Consider the following 14,033-nt stretch of genomic DNA (forward strand, 5'->3'; position numbering starts at 1 on the left):
ATATATGTATAGTGTGTGTATATATGTGTGTGTATATATGTGTGTGTGTATATGTGTGTGTATATACATATGTGTGTGTGTGTATATATATAATATGTGTGTGTGTGTATTCATTTATTTATTTATTTATCTTTTTATATCTGTATATATGCATATATGTATGTATAAAATAGATAAATTTTTATATAAATATGTGTATATATATATTTAAGTATGTATGTATACACATGGAAAATATCTGATTATATATATACTTAGATATATTTATACATATCAGTATGTAATATATATAAATATCAATATATCATATATTGATATTTATATGTATATATATTCATAGTCTTTATTTCTATCCTTATTTTAATAATATTTATATTTTATAGATTATTTTTATATTATTTTTTATATATGTACTCACATATATACTATGTGCATATATATAATCTCTATGACATCTAATATATATATAGTGTGCATTAAATTGTACATATATATTATATGTGTAATGTGGATAATATTTTAATACATATCTATAATATTAACATATACCGTGTATCATATGTATTATCATTTTTATGTAAGTTCATAACAAATATATGTGTATATAAAATGTATGTTATACATTATCTATAATTATATGTATAATTTATGTATATATATTTATAAAAATATATATATGTGTTTGTGTTCCCATAATATATACACACATAAATACAGAAATACAGAAATATATATTGTTTATATATTTACTTATATCTATATATATTATATATATTGTAAAATATTTACTCAGACAAAAAATATATGTGCACATATATAACTTTATATTTATTTGTGGTTCTATATCTATGGATATACGTATATGTCTGCACACACTATATGTGCACATACATTTATAAATAATTTTATTTTTACACTTCTAAAAATTTATATATATATATGGTGTGTGTGGTGTGTGTGTGTGTATATGTGTGTGTGTGTATACATATATATGCGTGTATGTGTATATATATATGGTGTGTGTGTGTGTATATGCGTGTATATGTGTGTGCAATTATTCATTTATTTATTATTTATTTATCTTTTTATATCTGTATATATGCATAAATGTATGTATAAAATATATAGACAATTTTTTATATACATATACGTGTATATATATATTTAAGTATGTATGTTTATACATGGAAAATATGTATCTGATATATATATAATTAGATATATTTATACATATAAATATGTAATATATATAAATATCAATATATAAATATTTAGGTATTTATATGTATATTTATTCATAATCTTTATTTCTATTCTTATTTTTATATTATTTATATTTTATAGATTAATTTTTATATTACTTTTTATTTATGTACTCACATATATGCTATGTGCACATACATATCTCTCTATGACATCTAATATATATATATTGTGTGGATGAAATTGTACATATATATTATATGTGTAATATGGAGAATATTTTAGAGATATATATATATATATATATCTATATATATATATATTTATTTATATTATATATATATTATTTATTATGTACATAGACCATGTATCATATGTATTATAATTTTTATGTATGTTCATAACATATATAGGTGTATATAAAATGTATACTATACATTATCTATAATTATAAATATAATTTATGTATATATATTATATAAATATATATATATAAAAATACAGTAATATATATTGTTTATATATTTTACTTATATCTACATATATTACATATATTTAAAAATATTTACTCATACATAAAATATATGTGCACACACCTAAATTTCTATTTATTTGTGATTCTATATCTATGGATATACATATATCTCCACACACACTATATGTGCATATACATTTATAAATAATCTTATTTTTACACTTTTAAAAATTTATATATATATATATATGTATATGTGTGTGTGTGTGTGTGTATATATATGTGCGTGTGTGTATAGATATGTGTGTGTATATATATATGTGTGTGTGAGTATATATATGTGTGGTGTGTGTGTATATATATGTGTGTATATATATATATCTCTAGTGTGTTGTGTGTATATATATATGTGTGTGTGTGCATAGATATGTGTGTGTATATATATATGTGTGTGTGAGTATATATATGTGTGTGTGTGTTTATATATGTGTGTATCTATATCTATATATACGTGTGTGTGTATATATATATATGTGCGTGTGTGTATAGATATGTGTGTGTATATATATGTGTTTGTATGTCTATATGTGTGTGTATATATATACGTGTGTGTGTGTATATATATATATGTGCATGTGACTATATATACGTGTGTGTGTGTGTATATATATGTATGTGTGTATATGTGTGTGTGTCTATATATCTGTGTGTGTGTCTGTGTGTGTGTATATATATATGTGTGTGTGTATATATATATGTATATATACGCGTGTGTGTATATATATGTGTGTGTGTGTGTATATATATATGTGTATGTTTATGTTATTTATTTATTTATTTATCTTTTTATATCTGTATATATGCATATATGTATGTATAAAATAGATAAATTTTTATATAAATATGTGTATATATATATTTAAGTATGCATGTATATACATGGAAAATATCTGATTATATATATAATTAGATATATTTATACATATCAGTATGTAATATATATAAATATCAATATATCAATATATTGATATTTATATGTATATATATTCATAGTCTTTATTTCTATCCTTATTTTAATAATATTTATATTTTATAGATTATTTTTATATTATTTTTATTTATGTACTCACATATATACTATGTGCATATATATCTCTATGACATCTAATATATATATATTGTGTGCATTAAATTGTACATATATATTATACGTGTAATGAGGATAATATTTTATATATATATATATCATGCACATATACCCTGTATCATATGTATTATAATTTTTATGTATGTTCATAACATATATATGTGTATATAAAATGTATATTATACATTATCTATAATTATAAATATGTTTTATGTATATATATTTATAAAAATATATATGTGTTTGTGTTCATATAATATATATACACACAAATACAGAAATTCAGAAATATATATTGTTTATATATTTTCCTTATGCCTATATATATTATATATATTTAAAAATATTTACTCATACATTCAATATATGTGCAGACACATAATTGTATATTTATTTGTGGTTCCATATCTGTGGATATACATATATCTCTATACCCACTATATGTGCGTATACACTTATAAATAATTTTATTTTTACACTTTTAAAAAATTATACGTATGTATATATATGCGTGTGTGTGTGTGTGTGTGTACATATTATATATATATAAATATATTTGTATATGTATATATATATAATATTTGTACATATGTATATATGCATATATATATACATACATAAAATATATTAAATATGTGTGTATATAGTAAAAATATAAAGATAATACTTTGTATTTTTATTTCGATATCTAGATATGCTTTATATAAATATAAATATATTTTAATAACTTTTCTATAAATATACAAAATTTATTATAGATGCACATTGATATGTAGCCATAAATTAATCTGTATATATTCATATATATAGATGCATTTATATATTTATATATATAAATACATGGATATGTTTTATATGTATAAATACATTGATATATTATATATATATATATAAATACACATCTATATTTATATATATAAATACATGTATATATATTATATATATAAAAATACAGTGTTATATTTATATATATTTAAATACACTGATTTTTTTTAATATTTATAAATACAGGTATATATTTTATATATATATATATATATATATACATATTTATATATATAAATTTTATTTATTTGTTTGTTTGTTTATTTATTTGTTTATTTATAATATTGCCCTCCTCCAGCCCCTCCCCGTGCCTGGGGCTGTCCCCAGTCCCTGGGTGGGATGGATTGTCCCCAGTCCCGGGGTGGCTCTGTCCCTCTGGATCCCTCAGCACTCCGGGATCAGCATTCCAAGGCCTGGCTCAGCTCCGGGTTTATTTCTAGGCCGGGTTTATTTCTGCCTCTCCCAGTTCTGGTCCCGCTCCATCACCAACATCCCAGCCCCCGGCAGCACCCGGCTCTTCTCTCACTCCGTGCTTTTCCAGGGAAAACCTCACCCGGAACCCCAAGGAATTTCATCAGGGGCTTTACATAACAGGGAGGGCCAGGGCAGCCTTTAATGCTTGGGAGGAAAACTCCAGATCCTGGAGAAGATCCCAGGATTCCCAAGGCTGCATCCACAGGTATTCCCTACCCTCTGCCAGGAGCTCTTGGTGACACCGGGAAGGTGGCAGGACAGCATTCCATGACACCAGGCACAGCAGGAATTCACTGGGAAGCAAGATAAAAACCGGGAACAGGCCGGAGGCAGGAGCAGCTCTTCCATAGCAAAGACCTTCTCCCGCTTGGAAGTATTTTGGAATCACCAGCCAGGAATTTTTATTGTTACTTTGGAACCCTCTCCTCAGGAAAATGACACCTTCCACTATCCCAGACTTGCCTTAGGACAATTCCAGGGATGTGGCAGCCACAGCTTCTCTGGAGAACCTAAACCTGACCCTCAGGCTTTCCCCTCCAAGGACACAAACCCGGGACAAAAACCAGGAACTCCAGGGTAATTCCACATTCAATGTTTATTTCTTTGTCATACAAATAGAAACGTGTGCCCCAAATCTCGCCTGAAAGCTCTACCTGGATTGTTTCTTAAAAAACCCCACGGAACATTCGTTCATCCTGACGGTTAAAAAGCTGCGTGGGAAAGGAACAGAGGGGTTCAGGAGCCTTGTCCCAACAAGTGACATTTTCCCTGCTGGAGCTTCTGCCACTTCTCCCAAAGTTCTCAAGCGACAACGTCCCCGTACAATCACTCGCTCACCAGCAAAGAGGCTGATGAGAGGAGAAAATTTTTTTTTTTTTTTTTTTTAAAAACCAGTTTTAAGAAGGGATTTTCCTACTGGAAGGAGTAAAAACCATGAAAAATCCTCGAGTCCAATTCAGGGAGGCACAGACTCCAACGCTTCTTGGAAAAGCCAGGCTCAAGGAAGACTCTCTTTGGCGGCAGACGGCTCCGTTAGGAAGATACAGCATCTGGAATCCAAGAGTGCAGCTGGACAGACTTTGAGTCAAAAATAAAGGTGCGTGTTGAGCGTCGAAACAACAGAACAAAACCCAAGTCCAAAGCAGTTTGAAATGTTGGGACACACACAAACACAAATTCCCTACCCAGTTTCTAGGGATCCATGCATGATGTTTGGATAGGAGCGACGGAGCTACGGAAAAAGAAACGATGATTCCGGTTATTTTCGGTCGGCGTGGAAGTGGTTTTTTTTGTCCATAGGTTATTCAATACTTACTGGAGCAGTGTCAGCCAAGAGCTTGGAAACGGAACTCAGCCCCTCAGAGCTGAATTTCCACCTGCATTTCCTAACAGAGCATCCCTCCCGTCCGTAGCTGTAAATTTTGATTTAAAACGCGACTTTTAAACCAACAACTTCAGCACGAGCTGAAAGGCGTAAAAAGCGCGGTGAGGTACGAGAGCAACGCACCGCTCTGGAGGTGGACACTCCACTTTTAACCCAACCACCACAGAATTCCCAATTTTTCTTTCCCCACCTCACTGCGAGGAGTTTGAAATCCAATTGTGCCGATCGCGTCGGGCGCGAAACGTTTGACAGGAATTACCTGGGGGATTCTTCTCGTGTCGTTTAGAAAACCAAGGGCTAAGGAAGGGATTCATTTAATCAAAAACAAGAAAAGGACCCAAACCTCAAAACATCAGATTCAACTACAGGACAACGATGTGGCTTTTCCGCCCCCCCGCCCTCCACCATCTCCACCCGAGAACTGAGGCCGCAGACGGAATCCAGAGGAACCCAAAACCAAAGGGATGGAGAAAAACAACTTCATGGACACGGGTGTATTCTGCTGCTGTCTGGTGTCGTCCCGGGATAGCACCACCACAAAAGGTTGGACACGGCCTAGTGGAACTGGACAAACTCCTCCAGAGTTCTGGGGATCTGGTTTTGGTAGCTGATGTTGTAGATCCGCACGGCGCGGGCAGCCAGGCACTTGAGACTCAGCTTCATTTGAGTTTTAAGGAGGATTTCGGACACCCCGGTGGTACTTTTATCCAGAGGGGTTTTCTTCTGCTTGTTGGTCATGTCCGTGTGGGCGCCGGCCTCCACCAGGCTGATGATGATGGAGTGCAACGTCAAGAAGTCGCTGATGGGCCGGTGGTACTGCACGATGATGTGCAGAGGGCTGTTCCCCTCGTTGTCCACGGCGTTGACGTCGGCGCCGCAGTCCAGCAGGAGCTTGGTGACCAGGGCGTTGGGGAAGCTGCACACGTCGTTGGTGTGGAAGTCGTCCACGGGCGTGCCCGAGTTGACGGCGTGGTGCAGCAGGCTGGAGCCGTCGCGCGTGCGCGGGTCCAGGTGGATCAGGTTGTAGATCTGCTTGTTGATGCGGGACTGGTCGTCCTCGCTGCACTGCGTCTTGGTGGAGATGCACACCAGGTAGAGGAAGGTGAAGATGTTGCACTCGTAGTTGTCCATGGCCGTGTGGATGTCGGCGTCCGGCGTGGTTTTGATGCGCGCCATGCCCTGCTCGATCTCCAGCACGCTGCAGCGCAGGACGCTCTCGATGTCCTTGGCTTTCACGGGCTCGTTCAGGTGGATCATCTGGGAGAAGACCTGAGCGAACCTCAGCAGGTCCTTGTGGGTGTTCCTGTTGCCCTTCTGCCGCAGGTGCAGGGCGTGGAGCCAGAGCTTGATGCACTGCTCGAACTCCATGTTGTCCGCGTAGACGGCGCCCCGGTAAATGATGGGGTGGGAGACGTCGATATTGTCCGAGCCCAGGATTCTCTCCCGCACTATGAGGCCTTCCATGTGAAGGGCATCTCTGTCCTGCCTAATGGACTCCAGCTCCTGAGGGGTCCTGCATTCCGACCTGTTTCCGTAAGCCTCGATCTGGGGAAGCACCTCCTTCTCGATGACGTTCTCGCTGTCGCGGTACCTCTCCAGCATGGCTAAATATAAATAGTGGTAAGTCTTCAAAATGTCGTAGTTCTCCCTGTCGTTGGCAAACGAGGCCCCCAGCAGCTCCAGAGCTTCGATCCTGCTCCTCCTGTCGCAGTCGGCGTGAGCCAGCAGCAGCTCCACCACGTCGGCCTTGCAGCTCTCGGCGGCCACCTTGAGCGGCGTCATGCCGTGGCCGTTGACCATCATGGCCGCCTTCCACCTGACCAGCTCCCTGACGATCTCCAGGTGCCCGGCCTCGGCGGCGAAGTGCAGGGCGGTGGCCCCGCAGTGAGCCTTGGCGTTGGGGTCGGCGTGCTGCTCCAGCAGGTAGCGCACCACGTCCGTGTGGCCCTTGTAGGCCGCGATCATCAGGCAGGTGTTGTCGTACTTGTTGGCGATGCTGATGTTGGCGTTGTTCTCCACCAGGTACTTGACGATGTCCAGCCGGCCATCGAAGCAGGCCGCCCGCAGAGGCGTCGAGTTGGTCACCGTGGTGTGGTTGACGTTGGCGCCGTGGCTCACCAGCAGCTTGACCACCTCGAAGTGGCCGGCGCCGGCCGCGCACCACAGCGCGGTGGCGCCGTCGATGACGAAGCTGGGGACAAGAGGACAGGGAATCAGGCTGACGCTCTTCCAAAAGCATCCCACACCCAGCCACCAACGGGGAGTTCGCAGCCAGCCCATCCCTGGATTCCAAGGAACTCACCGGGATCACCGTGGCCAAGGAATGAGGCCAAGGGAGCACACGGAGCCTTGGAAGTTGGAGCTTCCAAGCAGCCAAAGGGGTTTGGCCGCCTTGAAGTTCCCACTTACAAACTCCAGCCTCAGTTTAGACAGGTCTGGCAAGAGGAGTTCTAAAATTATCCCTTCAGTGCCACCAAGTGACATACTAAAGACCGAGAAAAACCTTAAAATGGATATTTTGACACCAAAAAAATCAGATTTAGACACTGGGAACAGCCCTGGCTTCAAAATTTCTGATCGCTCCCCCTGCCCCCTGTCCCTGAGCTGCAGCTCCCCAGTGCTTCCCCATTTGAGATCCCGTGCCCTGAGCCAGCCCGGCAAGCTGGTGACACAAATGGAACCTCGGGAAGAAAATAAAACCCAAAAAAGCAGAAGTTCTGAGCTGGGCTCCTCCACAGATCCGTGTCACATGAACAACGGGGAAATGAGGGGACAGATCCTTCCTTTTATGCTGTTTTCCTTCCCTCAAACCCAGCACACAAAATCAAGGGTTTGCCTTTCCCATTCCCTGGTTTTTGAAGGATTTAAATGAGAAGCAGGCAGGATTCACACACCCTCAAGGCACGGCCCAAACACACAGGAAGGACAAATATTTCCAAACAGACAAAGTTAAAATATGGCAAGATCAGCTGGAATTTCACTTTCACAGCGATTTTTAATTATTATAAAGCCCTCACAGCTCCACAGCAACTGTTTGTAAATCCAACACCTCCAGAGGCTCTTCGAGATCTCAGAGAGAATTCCCAGTGAGAAGTTCCTGGTTCTGTAAATAACTCCATTAAAATATTTATGTATTGAAGCAGGAGGAGAGGCAGGAGGGGGGATTTTTTATGAACCCGAGGTGATTTGTCGGCGTTTTGAGGTTCCCAGTGGAAAGCCCAAGGGAGAGGAGCTGCTGAGCCACCTTATCCGAGGAACAACAATCCCTGGGGATCACATGGGCTCTGCTCCTCTCTCTGCATCCATTGTGCCTCCCACAACTCCTCCTTCAATCCGTGCCAGGCACAGCCTCTGGAAAACATCCCCACCACCCCAGCCAGGCAAAAATCCAGCATCTGCTGTCTGTCAGGAGGTCCTTCCTCCAGGAATTCTCATCCCGGGAATTCCCTACCTGATTCTGACTGGGGAAAACACAAAAACGACCTAAAAAAAAACAAAAGCAAAAAACCAAAAAACCCACCCACACACAAAAAAACCCAAACACAGCTGGAAGGGCAAAGGAAGGAATAAAAATCAAACCACAGAGGGAAGTGGTTCTGCATGTGAAAACTGATCACTGTGAGAACCCTCCCCGATGGCACTGCCACCTGCAGCAGCAAAAATGTCCCCAAAAGGCCACTCTGGCCCAGCAGAAGCTCTCTGGGCTGTGAATATTATCCTGTCCACAGCTTCACATGGGGAATTCCTACATGGAAAAGTCATTTATGGCTCATAAAGCATCAGGTGGGATCTCCAACCACACAGGCATTTTTTACCAGAAAATCACCAAATCGTGACCTCACTGTGGCCTCCAACACCCACACGATGTTTAGGTGAGGATGTCACGAATTCATTTCTAAAAACAGCAGCAGGGCAGGCCTGGGCACTGCCAACCTGTCAGCCTGGCAAAATCAGAGCTCAGATCCTCCTGGGAGCTCTGCTGAGCCCCACAGAGGGCAGGGAGGTGATCACAGATCACTGAACAGCCTTGGAAGGGACCCACAGGGGCCAGGATAAGCTGGGTTGGAAGGGACCTACCAGGGCCACAGAACGTCCTGAGCTGGAAGGGAGACACAAGCACCACCAAGTCACAGAATAATGTGAGCTGGGACACACAAGGACCACTGAGTCACAAAACAGTCTGAGCTGGAAAGAACCCACACAGTCATCAATCCTGAGCTGGAAGAGATCCACAAGGTCCTGCCCGAGCTGAAGAGGCCCACAAGCACCAACAAGTCACAGAATCCTGAGCTGGAAGGGCTCCACAAAGACATCAAGTGACAGAATACCGAGTTGGAAGGGCCCACAAGAACCACCAAGTTACAGAATAATCTGAGTTGGGACCATAAGGACCACCGAGTCACAGAATAGTCCAAGCTGAAAAATACCCACAAGGGCTACCAGGTCACAGAATACTTTGCTGGCAGAGATCCACAAGCACCACCAAGTCACAGAACACCGAGCTGGAAGGGCTCACAAGGACCACCGAGTCACAGAAGAGCCCAAGCTGAAAAGAACCCACAAGGGCCATCAAGTCACAGGACACAGAACTGGAAGGGCCCCACAAGGACCACCAGGTCATGGAACAGCCTGAGCTGGAAGGGCCCCACAAGGACTACGGAGTGACAGAACACTGAGCTGGAAGGGCTCACAAGGACCACCAAATCATAAAACAGCCCGAGTTTAAAAATACCCACAAGGGCCACCAAGTGACAGAACACTTTGCTGGCAGAGATCCACAAGCACCACCAAGTCACGGAATAATCTGAGCTGGGACCGCAAGGACCAGCACGTCACAGAAGAGCCGGAGCTGACAAGAACCCAGCTCCAAGCCGCAGGACCCACAAGGCCCATCACGGAATATCCTGCGCTGGAGAAGGCTCCAAGCCCCGCCAAGCCCCGGGACCGCGGGAGCCCTCCGAGGCCCGCCCGGCCCTCCCGGCCCCGCTCTCCCCGCAGCCCAGGCCGCGCCCGGGGCCGGCCGGGCCGGGCCGGGCCTCACGTACCCGTCGAAGCGGACGGTGCCGGTCTGCTGCGTGTGGACGCGGTAATGCTCGAGCAGCAGCCGCACCACCTTGGCGTGCCCGTTGCGGGCGGCGATGATGAGCGGCGTGGAGCGCTGCCCGCCGTGCTGGCTCACGTAGCCCAGCAGGTACTTGATGTCGCTCTCGGAGCGGTTCAGCAGCAGCGCGGCCAAGGTGAGCACGCGGCCCTCGCTGGCCGCCTTGTACACGTACCCCGCCAGCCCCTCCATGGCCGCCTCCGCCTCCGCGCGGCCCCGCCGCCCGCAACGGCCCCGCTCGGGCCGGCCCGGCTCTGCCCCGGCCCGCTCCGTCCTGGCGCGGCGCCCCGCGGGGCGCACATGCGGCCGCCCCGGGGCCCGCCGCCCCCGGCCCCTGCCCGTGCTCCGACCCCGGCCCCGGCGGGAGCGCAGCCGCCGCCCGGCAGGCAAGGCGCGGCCCCCCCCGCCCGGAGCGCGGGCCCGGCCGGCACCGCCGCGCTCCGCCCCGGAACCGCTCGGCAGCGCCCGCCCGCCGCGTTGGGGCCGGCCGGCAGCGGCCGCCCGGGCAGGCCGTTCCGGGGCCCGGCTGGGAAGGCGCTCCCGGGGCTGCGGGCCGAGGCAGCGGTGCCCGAGGGGCTGCCGGAACAGAGCCGGGCAGAGTTAAAGGGTAAAGTAGGGGTTTATTAAAGGCCTTCAAAGGATACTCCTTGAAAACGCAAGGGCCTGGCCGTGGCTACACCCGAGAGGGACTCCAGGTCACATATTTCCACATTTTATAAGTTTTGATCCGTTTCCATTTTGGGGGTAATTGTATAATTCCATCTCCAGGTTATGCAGTCGCATCCTCCCAGATTGCTCTCCTCCATTCGCTGTTGTTTGCACATTTTGGGCCTGAAGCTGCAGCGGTGTCCTTGGTTCTGGGGCTGGAAAAGGATTGTTTTATCTGACTGAGCTGAGGGAAGAACTGCTGACATTTTATACGAAGTTCAGTTATACACCAATGCACTACAGAACCTGGAAAATAGGAAAGCTCAGACTTAAGGCATCAGCAGCACCGCTAGGGCACGGCCGAGTGTCCCCAAAACACAACAGCACAGACAAATGCTCGTGTCACCAGCTCAGCTTTTCATCCTCATTTCCACTGCACGACACTGAGGCTGGAAAATACCTCACCGAGGTCACGAGTCCCAGCTGTGCCTGATCCCCACCGTGTCACCAGCACCACATCCAGGAATTCCTTGGATATCTGCAGGGATGGGCACTCCAAACCCCCTGGGCAGCCCCTGACCACCCTTTCCATGGGGAAATTCCTCCTGATGTCCAACCTAAATCCAACCTAAACCTCAGCTCTGGTGCAGTGTAAGAAAATGTCTTCACATCCTGTCCCTGTTCCCTGGGAGCTGAGCCCGACCCTGGCTGCCCCCTCCTGTCAGGGAGTGTGGAGAGCGAGATTGGGTTGGGTTGGATTAGTTGGACTGGGTTGGGTTGGTTGGACTGGATTGGGTTGGGTTGGGTTGGACTGGATTTGTTTGGGTTGGATTAGTTGGACTGGGTTGGGTTGGTTGGACTGGATTGGTTTGGGTTGGGTTGGACTGGGTTGGGTTGGTTGGACTGGATTGGTTTGGGTTGGATTAGTTGGACTGGGTTGGGTTGGACTGGATTGGTTTGGGTTGGGTTGGATTAGTTGGACTGGGTTGGGTTGGGTTGGTTGGACTGGATTTTTTTCATTTGGGCTGGGCCAGGTTCAGCTGGACTGGGTTTGGCTGAGCTGGGTTTAGTTGGGCTGGGTGAGACTGGACTGACCTCAGTTGGGTCCAGCTGAGCTGGGTTGGGCTGGGCTTGTCTCACTTTGGGGTTTTTTAAGCCAGACCCAGCAGCTCCCACACCTCAGCACACACAGGGCCCTCAGCCCTGGTTTTGGGGACACCATCACCGGCCTTGTCACACGCCTGTCACCTCAACCCCCTGCCGGGCCACCTCCCTGGCTGCTGGTGACAGGAGCCACCAGCAGTAAGGGGACACCACCCCAGCCCATCTGCTGCCCCATTGTCCTGTGGGCGATCCGGTCTCAGCCCCGTTAATTTTTAACTTGGAGTCCTGACACCGGAGCCGTGGCTCTTTGTGGGATGTGCATTATTCATGGAGCAGCAGCCGGAGCCCGGAGAGCCCGGGGGACACGAGGGGACACAAGGGGACACGAGCCAGGCTGTGGCCAGCCCTGTTTGGAGCCACGTAGCCGTGTCAGGCTCAGGGTGACAAGCAGGGTCCTGGTAGGATTAAGTGGCTCTGTTATCTCGGTGATCTCCTCCACTTTTCAGGGATATTTTCCCAGGTGCCACCCCCAGGGATGGCGTGGGGAGGGTCCCCTGCTCCTCGAGAGGGACCGAGATCTCCCTTCTGCTGCTTCTGGGAGCTCCCTCAGCTTTGGTAGGACCAGAATTCCAGGCCCGAATTCCTCAGTGGAATACACAGCAGCTCCCAGGGATTGTCCTGTTCCCATCCCGTGTCACACCGTGCACATCCCAAGGGAACAGGGACAGGGTGTGACACACGGAGCTCCCATCCCAGGAGCCTCCGTGCCCAGACCAAGCCCTCCAGGAGGGGTTTGGTGCCTCAAACTTTCTTCCCTGTGAGGGTGGGGAGGCCCTGGCTGTGGCTGCCACATCCCTGGAGTGCCCAAGGCCAGGCTGGACAGGGCTAGGAGCAACCTGGGATAATCCTGGGGAAAGGTCCCTGCCTATGGCAGGATGCACCTCCCTGTTTAGACCCAAAACTCCAAACCCCGGCGAGTACAAATTCAGCCCCGAGGGCTACGAATCCCTCCCTGCCCAGGCGTGACCCCATCCCGATGGATTCATCCAGCCAAAACCGAGAGCAGGCAGGGAACAGAGCGGGACATCCCCTGCGAACGACCCAGGGCAATGGAAACTGGGGAAAAGCGGCGCGGCCAGACCCACGGAGAGCTCCAGCTCCTCATTCCCAATGAACCCGGGGCACGGAACGCCCTGAGCGATCGCTGCCAGCTCTCTGATCCCACTCTGGAGCATTCCGGGATGCCCACCACATCCCGGAGCCGTCCCCGCCGCTCTCCCGGCGTGTGGCGCGGCCGGGCCGGGCACGGAGCGGGGCCGGGCACGGAGCGGGGCCGGGCACGGAGCGGGGAGCGGGGAGCGGGGCCGGGCACGGAGCGGGGAGCGGGGAGCGGGGAGCGGGGAGCGGGGAGCGGGGAGCGGGGAGCGGGGCCGGGCACGGAGCGGGGCCGGGCACGGAGCGGGGCCGGGCACGGAGCGGGGAGCGGGGCCGGGCACGGAGCGGGGAGCGGGGCCGGGCACGGAGCGGAGCCGGGCACGGAGCGGGGAGCGGGGCCGGGCCGGGCACGGAGCGCGGAGCGGGGAGCGGGGCCGGGCACGGAGCGGGGCCAGCGCTGCCCCCGCCCCGCTGGGCGGGCCCGGGGCCGCCCCCGCGCAGCCGCCGCTGCTCCGCG

The 14,033-nt window shown here is 46.7% G+C and overlaps 1 protein-coding gene across 2 annotated transcripts; it reads right to left on the reverse strand.

Moving 5' to 3' along the window:
- Positions 1-4,701: 4,701 nt before the first annotated feature.
- Positions 4,702-11,028, reverse strand: FEM1B (fem-1 homolog B). Of its 2 annotated transcripts, none has more exons than XM_009090199.3 (2): positions 10,554-11,028; positions 4,702-7,699 (listed from the first exon to the last, which is right to left on the reverse strand). In XM_009090199.3, exons 1-2 carry the CDS (start codon positions 10,799-10,801, stop codon positions 6,064-6,066), a joined length of 1,884 nt encoding a protein of 627 aa, XP_009088447.2. In that variant the 5' UTR covers positions 10,802-11,028; the 3' UTR covers positions 4,702-6,063. The 2 variants fall into 2 exon arrangements, with proteins under 2 accessions (XP_009088447.2, XP_050834424.1); XM_050978467.1 differs by having other exon boundaries at positions 10,785-11,027.
- Positions 11,029-14,033: the final 3,005 nt, after the last annotated feature.

Source organism: Serinus canaria, chromosome 10, assembly GCF_022539315.1.
Source record: "Serinus canaria isolate serCan28SL12 chromosome 10, serCan2020, whole genome shotgun sequence".
Lineage (NCBI taxonomy): Eukaryota > Metazoa > Chordata > Aves > Passeriformes > Fringillidae > Serinus > Serinus canaria.